At 45.2% G+C, this 25,942-nt stretch overlaps 1 protein-coding gene across 3 annotated transcripts in view; it reads left to right on the top strand.

The window, feature by feature from the left end:
* The first annotated feature begins 113 nt into the window (after positions 1 to 113).
* LOC142194254 (immunoglobulin-like domain-containing receptor 2) overlaps positions 114 to 25,942 on the top strand; it is an 86,501-nt gene continuing 60,672 nt past the window's right edge. For all 3 annotated transcript variants that reach the window (XM_075263273.1, XM_075263275.1, XM_075263272.1), the window contains exons 1-2: positions 114 to 439; positions 2,375 to 2,494. In XM_075263273.1, coding sequence (XP_075119374.1) covers positions 145 to 439; positions 2,375 to 2,494 — 415 coding nt within the window. In that variant the 5' untranslated portion in view covers positions 114 to 144. The remainder of the gene's footprint in view (positions 440 to 2,374; positions 2,495 to 25,942) is intronic.

Below are 25,942 nucleotides of genomic sequence, written 5' to 3'. Positions count from 1 at the left end.
TGTGGAATAATCTAGTCTGTCTCTTGTATCGGAGTCTCCGGGGCGTATTCTGCATTATATCCTGCTAATATGCTACATATTGTAGTCGCTGACTACTCTCCTTCTTCTTGTCCCTCAGGACTGTCCCGCGCGGTACAAGTGACGATGCCGGACCACAAGAAGTCGGTCATGTTGTTCCAGTCCACGCTGCTGCGCTGCCATTACTCCACCACCTCGTCGCAGCCCGTCCTGGTCCAGTGGAAATATAAATCTTTTTGCCAGGACCGCACAGAAGAAGCTTTAGGTATCGGGAAAGCCCCCAACAAGGCCAACATGGGGGGCAACCAGTACCTGGACTGTGCCGATGGCAGCCGGACGGTGCGACCCGTGGCCTCCAAACTAGGAGACAGTGTGACCCTGGGGGACTTCTACAAGGGACGACCCGTCACCATCGTTAATGGTAAGATGTTATGGCGAGTGATGTGGGAATCCCTTGTGCTGATTGGCCGACAAGAGGAAAATCCAGTGACGTCATCGCTACAATATTCACACTTGTCACAGCTTCAGTTCTAAATCTTCAAGGGCTCGTTCACTTTTTTTGATCACTTTCCTACACATGGTGGATTCTAAATCAGTGTCCTATGAGGAAGGGTATTAAACAGGATTGTAAAAAATCTGCCAGAAACAGCGCCACCCCTGTCCATAGGCCAAGTCAGGTATTGCAGGTTAGGTCTTTAGATGTGACAGAGCTGTAATACCACACACAACCTGCGCCCTGATATAGTGCTGAGGGACAGAAGAGCTGTGTAATATGTCAGCCAGCTTTCTCAGGATCCTGAAAGGCTCTCTATCTATTATGAGAGGCTGCGTGACCAGGCTTAGGCTATAGTTGTATGGCAGTGTCAGAGTCAGATGTAGCAGAGCTGTGTCAGTTGTTGTGGGATCAGCTGGACTTCGGCTTTAGTATATGTTCCCCTGTAATACGGGATCGGCGCTGACACTGGGATATGGACCTGCCCTATATACAGTGACAGGAGACCCCTGATACACACAGCTCTGCTACATCTGACCAGCTCGGCACCACTACAACTACAATGTTACTGTAACACGCAGCCCTATTACATGTGACAATCTCAGCACGACTACATCCAAAGTTGCCCTTGAACCCTTCGGTACTATCATGGTGTCTCCCGTAATGACCTGTGTATAGTGGCGGTGTATGACAGGCACCGTGATAGTAATTAAGCGTTAACATCCTCAGGACTCTACTTTCTCACTGTCCTGAAAGGCGAATCTTTACTTGAATAAGTAAAGTTGCACTTCAGATATTTTGGCATCTTACATTACAGACATTGTCCCACAATTTCTGCCCATATGTTGTATTAGGACAGCGCCCTCCCTGTCCACAGGTTGTGTTTGGTATTGCAGCTCAGGACTATATACTTGACTGGACCTGAGCTGCAATACCAGATGTCACCTATGGACAGAGGTGGTGCTGGAGGGGAGCGGCTCTCAGATCCTGGTTGGGTTTGTTGGCCTTGCGCAGTGATGACACTACAGACTATGTGACTTTATCTTGTGGCTCCTCCGTCCCTCCATACACTTTATGGCCGTTACTCTTATTCAGATCGTTACTATTTCTATTTTTCGGTTCGCTGATTCACTTTATTGTATTGGGATTCTTAATTAAAACATAAAAGTTTTGTGGCCTGGAGGAAGGTGGCGGATTTATGTGACTGTTAGAGATATGGGGATGATATAGTCACTTATATACAGATTATTGTATACTGTGAGGGGGCGCGGGCAAGAGAAATGTAAGATCTCTGCTTGTTATCATGGAATAGAAACACTCCGACTGTACACATGAAATATAACCGCCCTACAGCCCAGATATAGAACTGCTCGTAATAGACACAGATGTGCAGAGATCATACGTGTGACTCATCTTATTTCTATATTATACATGTTCCTGTATATAGGGTATATAGGGGAGGTGACAGTATAAAGTCCCTATCTCCTTCCCGGGGTCCTGGACGTCACTGACAGCGAGCAGAGATCTGGGAACACAAACTTTAGGAATATAAAGCGAATTACAAAGTTTTTGAACTTTACTAAATCTTTTCCTTGAAGGGTTTGTGCCGGATTAGAGAACATGGCCGCTTTCTTCTTCTCAGGAAGTGACATCACGTCCGTTGGTCACATGACCATGCTGCAGCGCTGTCCCGTTACAATGCACTGCAGCACGGTCATGTGACCAACAGAAGTGATGTCATTTCCCGGGAAACAGGAATCAGACGTGTTATCTAATCCTGCACAACCCCTTTAACATTGGAAGACCCCTTTAAACTCTGTCTGTCCCTCCTGTAACTCTTCCGGTCTTTGTGGTCTCTTCCAGATGCCGATCTCCAGTTTGGCACGGTGCAGTGGGGGGACAGCGGACTCTATTACTGTCTTGTCGCTGTCTCCGACGATCTGGAAGGCAAAAATGAGGATCGCGTGGAGGTCCTTGTAATGGGTGAGTACGACAACCCAGAGCGGACGTACAGATGGGAGTGGTAGTCAGTCATCATGGAGGTCTGTCCGATCTGCATCTCTAGTCTGTCTTACCTACATGTGTTGTATCCAGTGCATTGTTCTCTGTTATCAGCCATTTAGGCAATGAACAAACTGACCACAGTGGGATGGCTTAAAGGGATTCTCCACTTTTCAACACCATTTCATTTTTAGGTAACAATTCTGTAGTGGTTCACTTCTCAGTATATCTATATAGGGGTCGGGGTTCTAATATACCTGATGCAAAGCTCCAAATCCCCTGTTAAATGATAAAATTGAGACTGCTTGTTGGCACCACTAGAGGGAGCTCACTGCATGCAGATTTATGATGCACTGGGTGCTGTATGCAGTGAGCTCCCCCTAGTGGAGGCTCCAGCACAGTAGAGGGTTGATCCTCTTACGTCAGGTTGTAAATCTTATTACTCTTATAAAGCACCCACTATTCGCCTTATTATCTATAGACAGATCAGCCGACGGGGGTTTACTTGCACCCCAATGCAAGATCTATAACAATTAGGTCGCCAGGAAACCTTCAGGAATATGAAGTATCATCCAGAACAGGAAATCCACCAGTAAGCTTATTTTTGCCCTGTGTAACCCCTTTAAAGGGCACATTTCATGCCTCCTCCAACTACAACTCTTTGCATCCTTCAACAGACACCGCTCCACTTATTCCAGCGCAGTTGGAATTTTTTCTCTAGCCCCCACCATTACGGAGCAATTGCTGGTGTTGTTTTCAGCACTATTATACGCTCTACTGTCCAGTGGGCGGTCCCTGTTTTTCTGTTGTAGTCTAGGACCGCCCACAGGATAATAGGCAGCCTAAGAAACCTATGGAGCGGTTAAACTTACAGCATCGATTACACAGGAATGGTGGGGGCTAGAGAAAAAATTCCAACTGCGCCAGAATCAGCGGAGAGGCGACTATTAAAGATGCAAAAAGTTGGAGGAGGTGAACGTTCCCCTTTAAAGAAAGGTGAGAATGGTTTTCTCAAAACCTTAGACACTCTTTCTGATCCACCCTGCCAAATGATGGCTCCACCCCCTCGGATCTGAGGGAAATGGCGGAGACATCGTCTGTTTGTGCTTTGGTGTCCGCAGTAACACGGTGAGCGGGAGTAGTCACCTGCTTGTTGTTAGGCAACAGGAAGCATGTCCTTTTAATAGGGATTCCCTGATGATGTCAGAAGGGTTCCTTAATGGTGTGAACGATTCCCTAATGGAATAATTACTGCGAGGACTCCCCTATCAATGGCGGAGGAGGGACGGTGAGCCATTGTGCGCCCTGTAGTAGTGAGCGGCTTGGAGGTATAATTTCCACTTAAATGCAGTGTTTAATATGTGATTCATTTCGGAAGACTCATTACAGCAGCCGGGGACCGAGGGGCTATTAAACTTTTAATATTTGCACCTCTGGGAATTTAGCACAGCTGTGAGCGCAGCGTCTGGTAGATAATTCCGGATATTTTGACATCTCCGGGATCCTCGATGTCTAGATAAAGAAATGCAAGTGCGGCAGCTTCTCCGTAAATGATTAGCGCAGTCATTAACCCATCGTCCTCCCCGGGGGCAGAACAATGGGGGTTAATTGCAGAATAATTGGCGAGGCTGGAATTCATTAGGCCGTGGATACAGGATGTGGTCGGAGGGCGGCCGCGTGGATATCGATCCCCTGGCAGTGGGTTGTGTGATGTATACGGAGCCGTATAGTTCTGAATTATAGAATAATGTGCAAAAGTATGTGACCCCCCCCCCCCCTCCTCCTGGTTGTGTCATTTATAGTATAATGTGCAAAAATAACCGACACAAAAACAGCCCTGTGACAGCTAATATGGCCGACAATGCACTTACTGGGCCGGAGATTGAGATCCTCATATAATACAAAGAAAACCTGTGCAGAATTGGCAAGTGTTAGTGTATTATTAGGCTTAGTGGTCAGTGGCTGAAGCCTCTTTAGATAGTTGGTAGTTGGGCCCTACCAATCTGATCAATATCCCAGTCCTGGAAATCCCCTTCAGGTTCCCCTTGAACAATGGGTTCATGTATGTGCCACTGGTACCAGTCTCCGTACCGACCAGGCGTCACGCAGCCATTACTAATCCTCTGTCTTCTTCATCCTCGGTCTGAGCTTTCTATAGGACTCCCCATGACGCTCATTGTGTCGCGCACGTTTCATCCATCGCCTCGTGCAGACACGTCACAGAAAACAGATGCAAATTGCAAGTCTTAGGCAAACAGAACATTCATCTGCTGTAAAGGATCGCATTCATTCCGCTCCGGATCCCCTCACAGAAAGGTCGAGGAGATGACAATGTTAGTAAATCATCACGGCTGCGCCGCCGCGTTGTTCATTTGGCCACAGATTAATTAGACAGGGAAACAGATGCTACCTCCTGACGCTCTCCCTTCTCCGGATTGAATTAGGAAAATAAAAATCCTAAGTCTGCAGAGAGAGCGGCGAAGGGGGAGATGCTCTGCAGGGAAAGGCACAAGTAATAAAACAGAAGGGGTTAACAACAGCTTATTCATTGGCAAATTCGGACAGAGGCAGAGAGATCCCTATTTCAAATCTAGGAAGAACGTCTTTTAGTTTGGAGGACTTATGCCTGTAATACCCCATTTTCCCTGTGGGGGTGCTGCAGGGTTATCAAATACTTGGCTTATACTTGATCACTTGGGATCCTGACAGAAGAAACACTTTCTTGGGAACCATTTTAACAAAACGGGACTTTATGCCGACTTTATGGGGTTACCCACGATTAACCTTTGTCTCCTCTCCACAGGGTCGGGAATAAGTGTTTAATTGTTGGACCCCCTGTGGTCAAAAAAGTCCAGAGTGCCGCAGGTGGATACAGTGGTGGTCTGTACATAGGGGCCCTAGTGCACCCGTAAAATCACGACCATTGTCCGACCTCAAGGATTTCCTATGGGGAAAAAAGTCAAAGGTGACTGTTTTTGAAATTTTTTGGGATTGTGGCCTCCACTTTTTCTTTTGGTCATGTGACCACGACTATCATGAATAGTTATACTGAGGGTTTCCTATGTCAGGGCAATTTCCCCCCAAAGCTTTAGGGTCCCAGAGGCAGGACACCCTGTGATCAACTGTTTTTTGGGGGAATTGTTCTTCCGTAATGGGGTTACACTTGTCTGCTATCAACAAGGTAGGGGATATCGACAAGAGTTTAATATCTGGGGGTCTGACAACTGGGACCACCACCAATCACAAGAGTCCTGAGAGCCCCATGTGACTAGAGTAGTGGTGTACATGTGTGACCATTCATCGGAGTGGGGCTTGGGCTCTATCCACATGGGGCGCCATGGTCTGCCGTTCTTGTGGGGTCGGTTGTGGTTACCCTGCCCATTGGCTGACCACCAATGGTTTCCTGTGGGTACAAAGTCAACTTGCTGTGGATAATACAAAAATTCTGGCCATGTATAAGTTGTCACACCACTTTTTGCCCCAGTGGGTTGTCAGTGAGTCAGACTAATGTCCCTCAAGTCATCTAGACCTGTGATTGTTCCTTCCCCCGCTCCGGGGATTTGTGTCTATACATATGGAAAGCTCTCGACTCGATCCCTGTAAATAGATTGGATAATAACGTCCTCATCTCCCGAGGCTCCTGCATTAGACCCTTAAGTGGGAGCTATTTCTTCAAAAAGACCCTTGAGATTCAACAAGACCCTTGAAATTACGGAGCGTTCTTTAAAAAGAAGCTGTGATGTTGCCCACGGTTTATGAGAAGATTCTTCCCTTTATCCAGTCACTGTATCTTACTTATTGAGCTGACAAAGACAAGAAGGCCCCCTTGATAGTAAACATATCAAAAAAGTGTCTTATTGCCGGGACCACCAGTGATTATCTTTAAAGACTGGGAAAACAAGAAGCGTTCAGTTCCTTCACACTGCCTCCGCAGGGCAAGTGAGGTATTACACAATATTCATTCAGATCAAAGATTGAAAACCAAAAATTTACAAGATCACCACCCCCCCCCCCCACCCACCCCCCCGGACATGAATGCTCGCTATAAAAATTCACCCCACTTAGAATTATGGAGATTACAGTCAGGAAGGAGCTGCCGGTGCTGCGGCTGTACGGCCATGATAAGGCCACTTATCTCCCAGGGCCGACGCTGAGCCGAGTGTGGAGAGTTCTGTAGCGACAGGTTCATCAATAATGATAGTCAGGCTGTCACTGTGTCATTTCAGGCGAGTCTTCTGTCACCAACTGTCATTGAAGCGGCCTCTCCATTCCAGGACGTTCCGTATGTTCCAGGCTCAGGGTCTGTGCTGAATCTTAGAAGAACTCTAGGCTATTTTATATAATTCCATGCACTGCAGCACTCCACTGTCAGGGAAGGAAACATTGTATCAAGCTTTCTAGTTCATGAATAGAATTCCAGAAATACAGTAAAGACTGACACAGAGGCAGAGTAGGAAGATACCGGAATCAGCAGAGATGGTGACATTAACCCTTTCCTTGTCCTAGATTGCCTGCTATAACAAATTAACGCTTGAGTGCAATGGAGGAACAGGAATGCTGAGATAAATCTGTAAAACAGCAGGGATGACAATGACCCTATTACCCCTCCAGATCACCAGGAATCACCAAGAAGGGGGATGGGAAGGGGGGGGGGGGTGACGAGGTTGGTCTAAAAAAAAAATGAAGCAATACTCACCATCCCCCGCTCTTTTGTTCAGATTGCTTCTTTTTATTTTATCTTCCGCTAGGTTCTCCAGTGTTTATGGAAAAAAAACACTTCAAATCGGCCAAGGATTCTTAAAATTATATCGCTAGACCATGAAAGATATCGATGCATATAAGGTTTAGTACCCTAGACCACCAGGGATGCGGAGACTATAGCCTTCACTGCTCTAGACCACCAGGGATACTTGCACTAAAGCCTTCACTGCTCTAAACCACCGGGAATGTGCAAACTAAAGACTTCTCTGCTCTAGACCACCAGGGATGTGGAGACTATAGCCTTCACTGCTCTACACCACCAGGGATACTTACACTAAAACCTTCACTGCTCTAGACCACCAGGGATACTTACACTAAAACCTTCACTGCTCTAGACCACGAGGGATACTTACACTAAAGCCTTCACTGCTCTACACCACCAGGGATGTGGAGACTATAGCCTTCACTGCTCTAGACCACCAGTGATACTTACACTAAAACCTTCACTGCTCTAGACCACGAGGGATACTTACACTAAAGCCTTCACTGCTCTAGACCACCAGTGATACTTACACTAAAGACTTCTCTGCTCTAGACCACCAGGGATACTTACATTAAAGACTTCTCTGCTCTAGACCACCAGGGATACTTACACTAAAGCCTTCACTGCTTTAGACCACCAGGGATACTTACACTAAAACCTTCACTGCTCTAGACCACCAGGGATACTTACACTAAAGCCTTCACTGCTCTAGACCACCAGGGATACTTACACTAAAGCCTTCACTGCTCTAGACCACCAGGGATACTTACACTAAAGCCTTCACTGCTCTAGACCACCAGGGATACTTACACTAAAGACTTCACTGCTCTAGACCACCAGGGATACTTACACTAAAGACTTCACTGCTCTAGACCACCGGGGATACTTACACTAAAGCCTTCACTGCTCTAGACACACCAGGGATACTTACACTAAAGACTTCACTGCTCTAGACCACCAGGGATACTTACACTAAAGACTTCACTGCTCTAGACCACCAGGGATACTTACACTAAAGACTTCACTGCTCTAGACCACCGGGGATACTTACACTAAAGCCTTCACTGCTCTAGACACACCAGGGATACTTACACTAAAGACTTCACTGCTCTAGACCACCAGGGATACTTACACTAAAGCCTTCACTGCTCTAGACACACCAGGGATACTTACACTAAAGACTTCACTGCTCTAGACCACCAGGGATACTTACACTAAAGACTTCACTGCTCTAGACCACCAGGGATACTTACACTAAAGACTTCACTGCTCTAGACCACCGGGGATACTTACACTAAAGCCTTCACTGCTCTAGACACACCAGGGATACTTACACTAAAGCCTTCACTGCTCTAGACACACCAGGGATACTTACACTAAAGCCTTCACTGCTCTAGACACACCAGGGATACTTACACTAAAGCCTTCACTGCTCTAGACCACCAGGGATACTTACACTAAAGACTTCACTGCTCTAGACCACCAGGGATACTTACACTAAAGCCTTCACTGCTCTAGACACACCAGGGATACTTACACTAAAGACTTCACTGCTCTAGACCACCGGGGATGTTGATATGAACCCTTTAGTACCCCTTGGATATTGGCTAATAATACGTCTTCTTATGTAGTGACACCCCCAAGTCCACAGCCCGTTATATAACCGTATATTTGTACATGTCTTGTAGATGTATAGAGGAGATCCATAAATCTTCCGGCTCTTGTGCGCTGATTTATTCCCCCTCCTCCGGTCGCCGTGCCCTCCGCGTATTAACCCCCAATCCTTCATCCTCACGTCGTTGCTCGCCATCACTTCATTTACATTCGGATAAAACCTTTTTCTTATTTTTTTTGCAGTTAAGGAAATTGACAGAAATAGTCCAGAAAAATATAGGTTGCCTTGACAACCCCATCGCTGCACCTTTCATCTTGTAATACCGAAAACCCACATCACAATGCAAATGAGAAGGGAGGGGGCGCGCAGCCGAAAAACAAGCGGCGCATCTTCTGTTTACATCATAAGCGGTTTTTACGCGTCCACGACTTTATCATTCAGCGTCATCGACAGTCGGGAAAATGGAAGGAAGGGGAGGGGGGGCGATAACACAAATGGGTCTGATAGTGTAACGGGAAATGGGTCTGATAGTGTAACGGGAAATGGGTCTGACAGTGTAACGGGAAATGGGTCTGATAGTGTAACGGGAAATGGGTCTGATAGTGTAACGGGAAATGGGTCTGATAGTGTAACGGGAAATGGGTCTGATAGTGTAACGGGAAATGGGTCTGATAGTGTAACGGGAAATGGGTCTGATAGTGTAATGGGAAATGGGTCTGATAGTGTAACGGGAAATGGGTCTGATAGTGTAATGGGAAATGGGTCTGATAGTGTAACGGGAAATGGGTCTGATAGTGTAACGGGAAATGGGTCTGATAGTGTAATGGGAAATGGGTCTGATAGTGTAATGGGAAATGGGTCTGATAGTGTAACGGGAAATGGGTCTGATAGTGTAACGGGAAATGGGTCTGATAGTGTAACGGGAAATGGGTCTGATAGTGTAACGGGAAATGGGTCTGATAGTGTAACGGAAAATGGGTCTGATAGTGTAACGGGAAATGGGTCTGATAGTGTAACGGGGAATGGGTCTGATAGTGTAACGGGAGATGGGTCTGATAGTGTAACGGGAAATGGGTCTGATAGTGTAACGAGAAATGGGTCTGATAGTGTAACGGGAAATGGGTCTGATAGTGTAACGGGAAATGGGTCTGATAGTGTAACGGGAAATGGGTCTGATAGTGTAACGGGAAATGGGTCTGATAGTGTAACGGGAAATGGGTCTGATAGTGTAACGGGAAATGGGTCTGATAGTGTAACGGGAAATGGGTCTGATAGTGTAACGGGAGGTGGGTCTGATAGTGTAACGGGAAATGGGTCTGATAGTGTAACGGGAAATGGGTCTGATAGTGTAACGGGAAATGGGTCTGATAGTGTAATGGGAAATGGGTCTGATAGTGTAACGGGAAATGGGTCTGATAGTGTAACGGGAAATGGGTCTGATAGTGTAATGGGAAATGGGTCTGATAGTGTAACGGGAAATGGGTCTGATAGTGTAACGGGAAATGGGTCTGATAGTGTAATGGGAAATGGGTCTGATAGTGTAACGGGAAATGGGTCTGATAGTGTAACGGGAAATGGGTCTGATAGTGTAATGGGAAATGGGTCTGATAGTGTAACGGGAAATGGGTCTGATAGTGTAACGGGAAATGGGTCTGATAGTGTAATGGGAAATGGGTCTGATAGTGTAATGGGAAATGGGTCTGATAGTGTAACGGGAAATGGGTCTGATAGTGTAACGGGAAATGGGTCTGATAGTGTAATGGGAAATGGGTCTGATAGTGTAACGGGAAATGGGTCTGATAGTGTAACGGGAAATGGGTCTGATAGTGTAATGGGAAATGGGTCTGATAGTGTAACGGGAAATGGGTCTGATAGTGTAACGGGAAATGGGTCTGATAGTGTAACGGGAAATGGGTCTGATAGTGTAACGGGAAATGGGTCTGATAGTGTAACGGGAAATGGGTCTGATAGTGTAACGGGAAATGGGTCTGATAGTGTAATGGGAAATGGGTCTGATAGTGTAACGGGAAATGGGTCTGATAGTGTAACGGGAAATGGGTCTGATAGTGTAACGGGAAATGGGTCTGATAGTGTAACGGGAAATGGGTCTGATAGTGTAACGGGAAATGGGTCTGATAGTGTAACGGGAAATGGGTCTGATAGTGTAACGGGAAATGGGTCTGATAGTGTAACGGGAAATGGGTCTGATAGTGTAACGGGAAATGGGTCTGATAGTGTAACGGGAAATGGGTCTGACAGTGTAACGGGAAATGGGTCTGACAGTGTAACGGGAAATGGGTCTGACAGTGTAACGGGAAATGGGTCTGATAGTGTAACGGGAAATGGGTCTGATAGTGTAACGGGAAATGGGTCTGATAGTGTAACGGGAAATGGGTCTGATAGTGTAACGGGAAATGGGTCTGATAGTGTAACGGGAAATGGGTCTGATAGTGTAACGGGAAATGGGTCTGATAGTGTAACGGGAAATGGGTCTGATAGTGTAACGGGAAATGGGTCTGATAGTGTAACGGGAAATGGGTCTGATAGTGTAACGGGAAATGGGTCTGATAGTGTAACGGGAAATGGGTCTGATAGTGTAACGGGAAATGGGTCTGATAGTGTAACGGGAAATGGGTCTGATAGTGTAACGGGAAATGGGTCTGATAGTGTAACGGGAAATGGGTCTGATAGTGTAACGGGAAATGGGTCTGATAGTGTAACGGGAAATGGGTCTGATAGTGTAACGGGAAATGGGTCTGATAGTGTAACGGGGAATGGGTCTGATAGTGTAACGGGAAATGGGTCTGATAGTGTAATGGGAAATGGGTCTGATAGTGTAACGGGAAATGGGTCTGATAGTGTAACGGGGAATGGGTCTGATAGTGTAACGGGAAATGGGTCTGATAGTGTAACGGGAAATGGGTCTGATAGTGTAACGGGAAGTGGGTCTGATAGTGTAACGGGAGGTGGGTCTGATAGTGTAACGGGAAGTGGGTCTGATAGTGTAACGGGAAATGGGTCTGATAGTGTAACGGGAAATGGGTCTGATAGTGTAACGGGAAATGGGTCTGATAGTGTAACGGGAAATGGGTCTGATAGTGTAACGGGAAATGGGTCTGATAGTGTAACGGGAAATGGGTCTGATAGTGTAACGGGGAATGGGTCTGATAGTGTAACGGGAAATGGGTCTGATTGTGTAACGGGAAATGGGTCTGATAGTGTAACGGGAGATGGGTCTGATAGTGTAACGGGAGATGGGTCTGATAGTGTAACGGGAAATGGGTCTGATAGTGTAACGGGAAATGGGTCTGATAGTGTAACGGGAAATGGGTCTGATAGTGTAACGGGAAATGGGTCTGATAGTGTAACGGGAAATGGGTCTGATAGTGTAACGGGAAATGGGTCTGATAGTGTAACGGGGAATGGGTCTGATAGTGTAACGGGAAATGGGTCTGATAGTGTAACGGGAGATGGGTCTGATAGTGTAACGGGAGATGGGTCTGATAGTGTAACGGGAGATGGGTCTGATAGTGTAACGGGAAATGGGTCTGATAGTGTAACGGGAAATGGGTCTGATAGTGTAACGGGAAATGGGTCTGATAGTGTAACGGGAAATGGGTCTGATAGTGTAGAGTCCCCGAGGACAGACCATCGCCCCCGTCTGGCAGGACACTACGAGCACGCTTACTCTGCGTCCTCCTCCTCTGTCGTGGTCACAAAAAGAAGGAAAACAAGAACCTTCATCCCCAAAAACTGCAAGTCGCATAGATAGTCGTCCATCATTGATGCCACGTTAGGGCCCACGTTCCCCCGGGGCCGCATCGTCTGCCTTAGTAATCAGATTTATCTGATAGTGTATTGAGATGAATGACTAGTGTAGACTGGTTGCTATGGATATGCGGGCCCAAACTGTGGTTACTAAGCAAAGTCTCCATAGCGCCCAGATACAAAGGCCTACAGGCCTCGCTCGGGTAATGTCTGCTGTGCCTGGAATAAAGTTGGGTCTCCCTTTGCCTTTGTCGCCACATTCCCCCGTTTTGGGCCCCGTCTGCTTTATTAATCAGATTTTTCAAACAATTATTTAGCTGAAGTCCATAAAAGCCGCGGAGGATTTGCTGTTTTTTGGAGTGCGGGTTCCTGGTCCGTTGCTATGGGCGACCCCTTCACGTTTCGTGCCTTCTCTGTATGTGCGGCGTTCCTTCTTGCATTGCTGCGATTGTGATGAACGCGTCTATCTAAGACCCCGCTAAACAGCTGCCGCTCCCCATTGACGTAATGACTCAGTCGCCTTATTAAAATTCTATTCAGCCTCATACTGAGCCGCGGTGGCGAGGAGACGGCCGCCTGCGCTAATTTACTTGCACAGAGTCTGCTCTCCCAGCACGCTGCGTTGTTCCGGGGAGAAGATGGCGGGACGCGTGACCTTTTGCTTCAGCAAACTACACAAAATGAAAAGACAACGAAAAGGTCGCAGAGAAGGGAGGACGCGCGGCGCCGTATTGTGAATATCAATGGTAATCCTCGCTCCCGAGCCAATCAGTACACGGGTTCTCCGGCTGACTGACAATGTTATCGACACATTAAAGGCAGAAGATTCCGATTATTTGGGGTCTCCTGGAAAACATGTATAACATGTATTACCGGTGTGTACAGAGCGTGCGGCCGACCCCTGATGTGTTCTGTAGGGTGTCCGAGTGACCACGTGACCGCCGCAGCGCCCTCCTCCCAGGGTAAACGCCACAATAACCCCATAACAAGGCCTCCACTTAGGACACAATGCCCTTAGGAGTAGCCGCCATGTGGCCCCATAATCTTGTAGGCGCAGTAGTTCACCTTCCTCTTCCTGCCCCTGAGGGCTGATGGTCGGGGTATTTAGCGCACACTGGTAACTTTAGAACCTATAACTTGCCCCAGCGATTTCCCGTCTGTTGTTGATTCCAAACTCACATGAAGGATCATCACACGGACGTCTCGCGGACCCCGGGGCCTGGTTGACCTTTACTGCATGGAATATGTCATCTGTCAGAACACGAGCGTCCATCAGACATCTCCGCACAGCCGCACTGTCATACCGAGGACCGCTCCGGGGACCAGATGTCTGATCTCGTCTGAAGAGATTATTTAGGGTCTATTGAACCAATTAAAGGGGTCTCCCGGATTTATGTAAATAAAGCTGTATTACTCTATATGGGATCAAAACTTGTCTACAACTTTGTAATCGGCTTCATGTTTCTTCATCATTTTCCAGATCTCTGCTTGCTGTCAGTAACCTTGTACAGAGCTAGTCCTGCTCCTGCAATAGCATCCGGTCTAGACAATGCTCTGTGAGCTCAGCAAATCAGCAGCAGCTGCACAAGTCTCTCTGCTAGTTTGCAGCAATGTATCGGCCCGGAGTCCAGACTGTTTAGCTCTTAGAGCCTTGTCTAGACAGGAATCAATTGTATCAAATCCTGAAGTGGAGACAACTGTATCCAGCCCAGACAATGCTCTGTGAGCTCAATACAGAAATCTCTCTGCTAGTTTGCTACAATGTATCATTCTGGATCCCAGGCTTCTTAGCTCACAGAGCATTGTCCAGACTGGATGCAGTTGTAACAAATCCTCAGCTATCTAGTCTAGACAGTGCTCTGTGAGCTATGTGGGGCTGTAACCTAAAAGGGGTATTTAAGGGGCTTTAAGCTTCTACTGGGTGATAATTGTCTGACCCCGTCTGTATTGAGCGTGAGGTGGCACATGTCGGCCGATCCTTTCATCTCTGTCGTGGCGGCCTACATGACTTCCTGCTCCTCCGCGTGTACACGAGACCCCCGCTGATCAGACAGGAATTCCTGGAATACCCCTTTAAATCTGCCAGGTAGATCCTGATCCCCTCCCCCGCCCCGCCGTATCTCAGCCAGGAGATGATCTCACTCGGTAATTGGAAGGATTGATGCGTTGTCGACGTTTCGCGCCTCCTGACAGGCGATAGAGAAATATTACCGCCATGACGTCATGCTATTTATTAAGAGCTGAGACAGTCCACGTCCGACTACATCTCGCCGTGTATAGAGCCGCGCGTCATTACCGAGCGGGGGACGTCCGGATAAATGGCGGTGATTAGCGAGTGGATGCCGCGTCCTGATGTTTACATTTAATCAGGCTCTTCCATTGATTTTGGTGGGGAAGTTAATATGTATAATGTCCCCCGTCCCCCCCGCAGCCTCGCCTCCTGATATATATATATATACGGTTATTCCAGTTCATTCGCTGTGATTGATGGCTTTCATTTGCTGGGGCTCGTGCATATGTATAGGGGAGGGGGCTGTGTCAGACATAATGGATGGCCACTCATTGGATTCCCAGTCCCTCACATAGAGTAGTAGAGTGTCCGCGTAAATCTGCGGCCGCCATCCTGCCGGCTGAGGCACTAGGTAGTCTTGGCCCACCTTATAAATTATAGGACGTGAGCGGGGGGGGGGCGAGACCCTCACGACAGCGCTAAATTCACCTGCTGAGGCCGAGGCTGACTTGTAAGTCTACAGGATGGAGCCGGTGGTCAGGCCAGGTGAGAGGAATGGAGACAACGGCTCGTGAGCGCCCCTCATTGACGATCCTGAATCCCCATTAGGACCCCCGACCCCCCCTATTAACTCCAATCACTTATTTCAGGGGGGGGGTTCTAGACTGGACCCTTTAATGACCCTTCTGTATCTAGATTTTTGCACTTGCTGGTGACGTGACGTCCTCTCTGTCTCCTCAGGTGGGGGTAGCCGATGACTGCTTGTCTCTTTTCATTTCCCTAAGATCTGCGGATTCTGAACTGCGCTCCTCGGCTTTTCTGCTTAGATGCTAAAAGCAGATGCACTGGGGGAATAGTGAGGGGGCAGATCCATCCGACAGCGCGAGGCCAGAAACAGCTCCTCAGCTCCAGCCTAATAGCACAAGTAATATTCGCTGTCTGAACATAAACCCCATTGTGTCTCATTTGTAGGACAACGCGGGAGACGCCAAATTATTCCGACCCCTGATAAATCCTTCTCATAATGCGGCTAGTAATTGGAGCAGGTGCAGGAACTAATGGCCGCTCGTGGGAGATCAGACTGTGTCACCATTAAGGAGCGACGCAGGAGAAAACTACTGACATGTACTAGAAGATCATAGCGGTTACAACAAGAGATTTAAAGGGAGTGATCACTATGTGTAACCGCCGCTCAGTGCGCACAACTCCCAATGTCTATGGATGTAGTCACTGGGCCAGCAAGATAACCAGCAGAATAGTGAGCGCAGCTCTGGAGTATAATACAGGATAAGTAATGTAATGTATGTACACAGTGACTGCACCAGCAGAATAGTGAGCGCAGCTCTGGAGTATAATACAGGATAAGTAATGTAATGTATGTACACAGTGACTGCACCAGCAGAATAGTGAGCGCAGCTCTGGAGTATAATACAGGATAATTAATGTAATGTATGTACACAGTGACTGTACCAGCAGAATAGTGAGCGCAGCTCTGGAGTATAATACAGGATAAGTAATGTAATGTATGTAAACAGTGACTGCACCAGCAGAATAGTGAGCGCAGCTCTGGAGTATAATACAGGATAAGCAATGTAATGTATTTACACAGTGACTGCACCAGCAGAATAGTGAGCGCAGCTCTGGAGTATAATACAGGATAAGTAATGTAATGTATGTACAACCGTGACTGCACCAGCAGAATAGTGAGCGCAGCTCTAGAGTATAATACAGGATAAGTAATGTAATGTATGTACACAGTGACTGTACCAGCAGAATAGTGAGCGCAGCTCTGGAGTATAATACAGGATAAGTAATGTAATGTATGTACACAGTGACTGCACCAGCAGAATAGTGAGCGCAGCTCTGGAGTATAATACAGGATAAGTAATGTATGTACACAGTGACTGTACCAGCAGAATAGTGAGCGCAGCTCTAGAGTATAATACAGGATAAGTAATGTAATGTATGTACACAGTGACTGCACCAGCAGAATAGTGAGCGCAGCTCTGGAGTATAATACAAGATAAGTAATGTAATGTATGTACACAGTGACTGCACCAGCAGAATAGTGAGCGCAGCTCTGGAGTATAATACAGGATAAGTAATGTAATGTATGTACACAGTGACTGCACCAGCAAAATAGTGAGCGCCGCTCTGGAGTATAATACAGGATAAGTAATGTAATGTATGTACACAGTGACTGCACCAGCAGAATAGTGAGCGCAGCTCTGGAGTCCAATACTGGATAAGTAATGTAATGTATGTACACAGTGACTGCACCAGCAGAATAGTGAGCGCATCTCTGGAGTATAATACAGGATAAGTAATGTAATGTATGTACACAGTGACTGTACCAGCAGAATAGTGAGCGCAGCTCTGGAGTATAATACAGGATAAGTAATGTAATGTATGTACACAGTGACTGTACCAGCAGAATAGTGAGCGCAGCTCTGGAGTATAATACAGGATAAGTAATGTAATGTATGTGCACAGTGACTGCACCAGCAGAATAGTGAGCGCAGCTCTGGAGTCCAATACTGGATAAGTAATGTAATGTATGTACACAGTGACTGCACCAGCAGAATAGTGAGCGCAGCTCTGGAGTATAATACAGGATAAGTAATGTAATCTATGTACACAGTGACTGTACCAGCAGAATAGTGAGCGCCGCTCTGGAGTATAATACAGGATAAGTAATGTAATGTATGTGCACAGTGACTGCACCAGCAGAATAGTGAGCGCAGCTCTGGAGTCCAATACTGGATAAGTAATGTAATGTATGTACACAGGGACTGTACCAGCAGAATAGTGAGCGCAGCTCTGGAGTATAATACAGGATAAGCAATGTAATGTATGTACACAGTGACTGCACCAGCAGAATAGTGAGCGCAGCTCTGGAGTATAATACAGGATAAGTAATGTAATGTATGTACACAGTGACTGCACCAGCAGAATAGTGAGCGCAGCTCTGGAGTATAATACAGGATAAGTAATGTAATGTATGTACACAGTGACTGTACCAGCAGAATAGTGAGCGCAGCTCTGGGGTATAATACAGAATAAGTAATGTAATGTATGTACACAGTGACTGTACCAGCAGAATAGTGATCGCAGCTCTGGAGTATAATACAGGATAAGTAATGTAATGTATGTACACAGTGACTGTACCAGCAGAATAGTGAGCGCAGCTCTGGAGTATAATTCAGGATAAGTAATGTAATGTATGTACACAGTGACTGTACCAGCAGAATAGTGAGCGCAGCTCTGGAGTATAATACAGGATAAGTAATGTAATGTATGTACACAGTGACTGTACCTGCAGAATAGTGAGCGCAGCTCTGTAGTATAATACAGGAGAAGTAATGTAATGTATGTACACAGTGACTGTACCAGCAGAATAGTGAGCGCAGCTCTGGAGTATAATACAGGATAAGTAATGTAATGTATGTACACAGTGACTGCACCAGCAATATAGTGAGCGCAGCTCTGGAGTATAATACAGGATAAGTAATGTATGTACACAGTGACTGCACCAGCAGAATAGTGAGCGCAGCTCTGGAGTGTAATAGAGAATAAGTAATGTAATGTATGTACACAGTGACTGTACCAGCAGAATAGTGAGCGCAGCTCTGGAGTATAATACAGGATAAGTAATGTAATGTATGTACACAGTGACTGTACTAGCAGAATAGTGAGCGCAGCTCTGGAGTATAATACAGGATAAGTAATGTAATGTATGTACACAGTGACTGTACCAGCAGAATAGTGAGCGCAGCTCTGGAGTATAATACAGGAGAAGTAATGTAATGTATGTACACAGTGACTGTACCAGCAGAATAGTGAGCGCAGCTCTGGAGTATAATACAGGATGAGTAATGTAATGTATGTACACAGTGACTGTACCAGCAGAATAGTGAGCGCAGCTCCGGAGTATAATACAGGATAAGTAATGTAATGTATGTACACAGTGACTGCACCAGCAGAATAGTGAGCGCAGCTCTGGAGTGTAATAGAGAATAAGTAATGTATGTACACAGTGACTGCACCAGCAGAATAGTGAGCGCAGCTCTGGAGTATAATACAGGATAAGTAATGTAATGTATGTACACAGTGACTGTACCAGCAGAATAGTGAGCGCAGCTCTGGAGTATAATACAGGATAAGTAATGTAATGGATGTACACAGTGACTGTACCAGCAGAATAGTGAACGCAGCTCTGGAGTATAATACAGGATAAGTACTGTAATGTATGTACACAGTGACTGCACCAGCAAAATAGTGAGCGCAGCTCTGGAGTATAATACAGGATAAGTAATGTAATGTATGTACACAGTGACTGTACCAGCAGAATAGTGAGCGCAGCTCTGGAGTATAATACAGGAGAAGTAATGTAATGTATGTACACAGTGACTGTACCAGCAGAATAGTGAGCGCAGCTCTGGAGTATAATACAGGAGAAGTAATGTAATGCATGTACACAGTGACTGTACCAGCAGAATAGTGAGCGCAGCTCTGGAGTATAATACAGGATAAGTAATGTAATATATGTACACAGTGACTGCACCAGCAATATAGTGAGCGCAGCTCTGGAGTATAATACAGGATAAGTAATGTATGTACACAGTGACTGCACCAGCAGAATAGTGAGCGCAGCTCTGGAGTGTAATAGAGAATAAGTAATGTAATGTATGTACACAGTGACTGTACCAGCAGAATAGTGAGCGCAGCTCTGGTGTAAAATACAGGATAAGTAATGTAATGTATGTACACAGTGACTGTACCAGCAGAATAGTGAGCGCAGCTCTGGAGTATAATACAGGATAAGTAATGAAATGTATGTACACAGTGACTGCACCAGCAGAATAGTGAGCGCAGCTCTGGGGTATAATACAGGATAAGTAATGTATGTACACAGTGAGTATACCAGCAGAATAGTGAGCGCAGCTCTGGAGTGTAATAGAGAATAAGTAATGTATGTACACAGTGACTGTACCAGCAGAACAGTGAGCGCAGCTCTGGAGTATAATACAGGATAAGTAATGAAATGTATGTACACAGTGACTGCACCAGCAGAATAGTGAGCGCAGCTCTGGGGTATAATACAGGATAAGTAATGTATGTACACAGTGAGTGTACCAGCAGAATAGTGAGCGCAGCTCTGGAGTGTAATAGAGAATAAGAAATGTATGTACACAGTGACTGCACCAGCAGAATAGTGAGCGCAGCTCTGGAGTGTAATAGAGAATAAGTAATGTATGTACACAGTGACTGTACCAACAGAATAGTGAGCGCAGCTCTGGAGTATAATACAGGATAAGTAATGTAATGTATGTACACAGTGACTGTACCAGCAGAATAGTGAGAGCAGCTCTGGAGTATAATACAGGATAAGTAATGTAATGTATGTACACAGTGACTGTACCAGCAGAATAGTGAGCGCAGCTCTGGAGTATAATACAGGATAAGTAATGTAATGTATGTACACAGTGACTGTACCAGCAGAATAGTGAGCGCAGCTCTGGAGTATAATACAGGATAAGTACTGTAATGTATGTACACAGTGACTGCACCAGCAAAATAGTGAGCGCAGCTCTGGAGTATAATACAGGATAAGTAATGTAATGTATGTACACAGTGACTGCACCAGCAGAATAGTGAGCGCAGCTCTGGAGTACAATACAGGATAAGTAATGTAATGTATGTACACAGTGACTGCACCAGCAGAATAGTGAGCGCAGCTCTGGAGTATAATACAGGATAAGTAATGTAATGTATGTACACAGTGACTGCACCAGCAGAATAGTGAGCGCAGCTCTGGAGTACAATACTGGATAAGTAATGTAATGTATGTACACAGTGACTGTACCAGCAGAATAGTGAGCGCATCTCTGGAGTATAATACAGGAGAAGTAATGTAATGTAATGTATGTACACAGTGACTGTACCAGCAGAATAGTGAGCGCAGCTCTGGAGTATAATACAGGATAAGTAATGTAATGTATGTACACAGTGACTGTACCAGCAGAATAGTGAGCGCAGCTCTGGAGTATAATACAGGATAAGTAATGAAATGTATGTACACAGTGACTGTACCAGCAGAATAGTGAGCGCAGCTCTGGAGTATAATACAGGAGAAGTAATGTAATGTATGTACACAGTGACTGCACCAGCAGAATAGTGAGCGCAGCTCTGGAGTATAATACAGGATAAGTAATGTAATGTATATACACAGTGACTGCACCAGCAGAATAGTGAGCGCAGCTTTGGAGTATAATACAGGATAAGTAATGTAATGTATGTACACAGTGACTGCACCAGCAGAATAGTGAGCACAGCTCTGGAGTATAATACAGGATAAGTAATGTAATGTATATACACAGTGACTGCACCAGCAGAATAGTGAGCGCAGCTTTGGAGTATAATACAGGATAAGTAATGTAATGTATGTACACAGTGACTGCACCAGCAGAATAGTGAGCACAGCTCTGGAGTATAATACAGGATAAGTAATGTAATGTATATACACAGTGACTGCACCAGCAGAATAGTGAGCGCAGCTTTGGAGTATAATACAGGATAAGTAATGTAATGTATGTACACAGTGACTGTACCAGCAGAATAGTGAGCGCAGCTCTGGGGTATAATACAGAATAAGTAATGTAATGTATGTACACAGTGACTGTACCAGCAGAATAGTGAGCGCAGCTCTGGAGTATAATACAGGAGAAGTAATGTAATGTATGTACACAGTGACTGCACCAGCAGAATAGTGAGCGCAGCTCTAGAGTATAATACAGGATAAGTAATGTAATGTATGTACACAGTGACTGCACCAGCAGAATAGTGAGCGCAGCTCTGGAGTATAATACAGGATAAGTAATGTAATGTATGTACACAGTGACTGTACCAGCAGAATAGTGAGCGAAGCTCTGGAGTATAATACAGGATAAGTAATGTAATGTATGTATACAGTGACTGCCCCAGCAGAATAGTGAGCGCAGCTCTGGAGTATAATACAGGATAAGTAATGTAATGTATGTACACAGTGACTGCACCAGCAGAATAGTGAGCCCAGCTCTTGAGCATAATACAGGATAAGTAATGTAATGTATGCACACAGTGACTGTACCAGCAGAATAGTGAGCGCAGCTCTGGAGTATAATACAGGATAAGTAATGTAATGAATGTACACAGTGACTGCACCAGCAAAATAGTGAGCGCAGCTCTGGAGTATAATACAGGATAAGTAATGTAATGTATGTACACAGTGACTGTACCAGCAGAATAGTGAGCGCCGCTCTGGAGTATAATACAGGATAAGTAATGTAATGTATGTACACAGTGACTGCACCAGCAGAATAGTGAGCGCAGCTCTGGAGTGTAATAGAGAATAAGTAATGTAATGTATGTACACAGTGACTGTACCAGCAGAATAGTGAGCACAGCTCTGGAGTATAATACAGGATAAGTAATGTAATGTATGTACACAGTGAATGTACCAGCAGAATAGTGAGCGCAGATCTGGAGTATAATACAGGATAAGTAATGTAATGTATGTACACAGTGACTGTACCAGCAGAATAGTGAGCGCAGCTCTGGAGTATAATACAGGATAAGTAATGTAATGTATGTACACAGTGACTGCACCAGCAGAATAGTGAGCGCAGCTCTGGAGTATAATACAGGATAAGTAATGTAATGTATGTACACAGTGACTGCACCAGCAGAATAGTGAGCGCAGCTCTGGAGTACAATACTGGATAAGTAATGTAATGTATGTACACAGTGACTGTACCAGCAGAATAGTGAGCGCAGCTCTGGAGTATAATACAGGAGAAGTAATGTAATGTATGTACACAGTGACTGTACCAGCAGAATAGTGAGCGCAGCTCTGGAGTATAATACAGGATAAGTAATGTAATATATGTACACAGTGACTGCACCAGCAATATAGTGAGCGCAGCTCTGGAGTATAATACAGGATAAGTAATGTATGTACACAGTGACTGCACCAGCAGAATAGTGAGCGCAGCTCTGGAGTGTAATAGAGAATAAGTAATGTAATGTATGTACACAGTGACTGTACCAGCAGAATAGTGAGCGCAGCTCTGGAGTAAAATACAGGATAAGTAATGTAATGTATGTACACAGTGACTGTACCAGCAGAATAGTGAGCGCAGCTCTGGAGTATAATACAGGATAAGTAATGAAATGTATGTACACAGTGACTGCACCAGCAGAATAGTGAGCGCAGCTCTGGGGTATAATACAGGATAAGTAATGTATGTACACAGTGAGTGTACCAGCAGAATAGTGAGCGCAGCTCTGGAGTGTAATAGAGAATAAGTAATGTATGTACACAGTGACTGTACCAGCAGAATAGTGAGCGCAGCTCTGGAGTATAATACAGGATAAGTAATGAAATGTATGTACACAGTGACTGCACCAGCAGAATAGTGAGCGCAGCTCTGGGGTATAATACAGGATAAGTAATGTATGTACACAGTGAGTGTACCAGCAGAATAGTGAGCGCAGCTCTGGAGTGTAATAGAGAATAAGAAATGTATGTACACAGTGACTGCACCAGCAGAATAGTGAGCGCAGCTCTGGAGTGTAATAGAGAATAAGTAATGTATGTACACAGTGACTGTACCAACAGAATAGTGAGCGCAGCTCTGGAGTATAATACAGGATAAGTAATGTAATGTATGTACACAGTGACTGTACCAGCAGAATAGTGAGAGCAGCTCTGGAGTATAATACAGGATAAGTAATGTAATGTATGTACACAGTGACTGTACCAGCAGAATAGTGAGCGCAGCTCTGGAGTATAATACAGGATAAGTAATGTAATGTATGTACACAGTGACTGTACCAGCAGAATAGTGAGCGCAGCTCTGGAGTATAATACAGGATAAGTACTGGAATGTATGTACACAGTGACTGCACCAGCAAAATAGTGAGCGCAGCTCTGGAGTATAATACAGGATAAGTAATGTAATGTATGTACACAGTGACTGCACCAGCAGAATAGTGAGCGCAGCTCTGGAGTACAATACAGGATAAGTAATGTAATGTATGTACACAGTGACTGCACCAGCAGAATAGTGAGCGCAGCTCTGGAGTATAATACAGGATAAGTAATGTAATGTATGTACACAGTGACTGCACCAGCAGAATAGTGAGCGCAGCTCTGGAGTACAATACTGGATAAGTAATGTAATGTATGTACACAGTGACTGTACCAGCAGAATAGTGAGCGCAGCTCTGGAGTATAATACAGGAGAAGTAATGTAATGTAATGTATGTACACAGTGACTGTACCAGCAGAATAGTGAGCGCAGCTCTGGAGTATAATACAGGATAAGTAATGTAATGTATGTACACAGTGACTGTACCAGCAGAATAGTGAGCGCAGCTCTGGAGTATAATACAGGATAAGTAATGAAATGTATGTACACAGTGACTGTACCAGCAGAATAGTGAGCGCAGCTCTGGAGTATAATACAGGAGAAGTAATGTAATGTATGTACACAGTGACTGCACCAGCAAAATAGTGAGCGCAGCTCTGGAGTATAATACAGGATAAGTAATGTATGTACACAGTGACTGTACCAGCAGAATAGTGAGCGCAGCTCTGGAGTATAATACAGGATAAGTAATGTAATGTATGTACACAGTGACTGCACCAGCAGAATAGTGAGCACAGCTCTGGAGTATAATACAGGATAAGTAATGTAATGTATGTACACAGTGACTGCACCAGCAGAATAGTGAGCGCAGCTTTGGAGTATAATACAGGATAAGTAATGTAATGTATGTAGACAGTGACTGTACCAGCAGAATAGTGAGCGCAGCTCTGGGGTATAATACAGAATAAGTAATGTAATGTATGTACACAGTGACTGTACCAGCAGAATAGTGAGCGCAGCTCTGGAGTATAATACAGGATAAGTAATGTAATGTATGTACACAGTGACTGCACCAGCAGAATAGTGAGCGCAGCTCTGGAGTATAATACAGGATAAGTAATGTAATGTATGTACACAGTGACTGCACCAGCAGAATAGTGAGCGCAGCTCTGGAGTATAATACAGGATAAGTAATGTAATGTATGTACACAGTGACTGTACCAGCAGAATAGTGAGCGAAGCTCTGGAGTATAATACAGGATAAGTAATGTAATGTATGTACACAGTGACTGCACCAGCAGAATAGTGAGCGCAGCTCTGGAGTATAATACAGGATAAGTAATGTAATGTATGTACACAGTGACTGTACCAGCAGAATAGTGAGCGAAGCTCTGGAGTATAATACAGGATAAGTAATGTAATGTATGTACACAGTGACTGCACCAGCAGAATAGTGAGCGCAGCTCTGGAGTATAATACAGGATAAGTAATGTAATGTATGTACACAGAGACTGCCCCAGCAGAATAGTGAGCGCAGCTCTGGAGTATAATACAGGATAAGTAATGTAATGTATGTACACAGTGACTGCACCAGCAGAATAGTGAGCCCTGCTCTGGAGCATAATACAGGATAAGTAATGCAATGTATGCACACAGTGACTGTACCAGCAGAATAGTGAGCGCAGCTCTGGAGTATAATACAGGATAAGTAATGTAATGAATGTACACAGTGACTGCACCAGCAAAATAGTGAGCGCAGCTCTGGAGTATAATACAGGATAAGTAATGTAATGTATGTACACAGTGACTGTACCAGCAGAATAGTGAGCGCCGCTCTGGAGTATAATACAGGATAAGTAATGTAATGTATGTACACAGTGACTGCACCAGCAGAATAGTGAGCGCAGCTCTGGAGTGTAATAGAGAATAAGTAATGTAATGTATGTACACAGTGACTGTACCAGCAGAATAGTGAGCACAGCTCTGGAGTATAATACAGGATAAGTAATGTAATGTATGTACACAGTGACTGCACCAGCAGAATAGTGAGCGCAGCTCTGGAGTGTAATAGAGAATAAGTAATGTAATGTATGTACACAGTGACTGTACCAGCAGAATAGTGAGCACAGCTCTGGAGTATAATACAGGATAAGTAATGTAA

The sequence above is a fragment of the Leptodactylus fuscus genome, chromosome 2, assembly GCF_031893055.1.
Source record: "Leptodactylus fuscus isolate aLepFus1 chromosome 2, aLepFus1.hap2, whole genome shotgun sequence".
NCBI classification, from domain to species: Eukaryota; Metazoa; Chordata; class Amphibia; order Anura; family Leptodactylidae; genus Leptodactylus; species Leptodactylus fuscus.
This window is presented reverse-complemented; position numbering and strand designations above follow the sequence as displayed.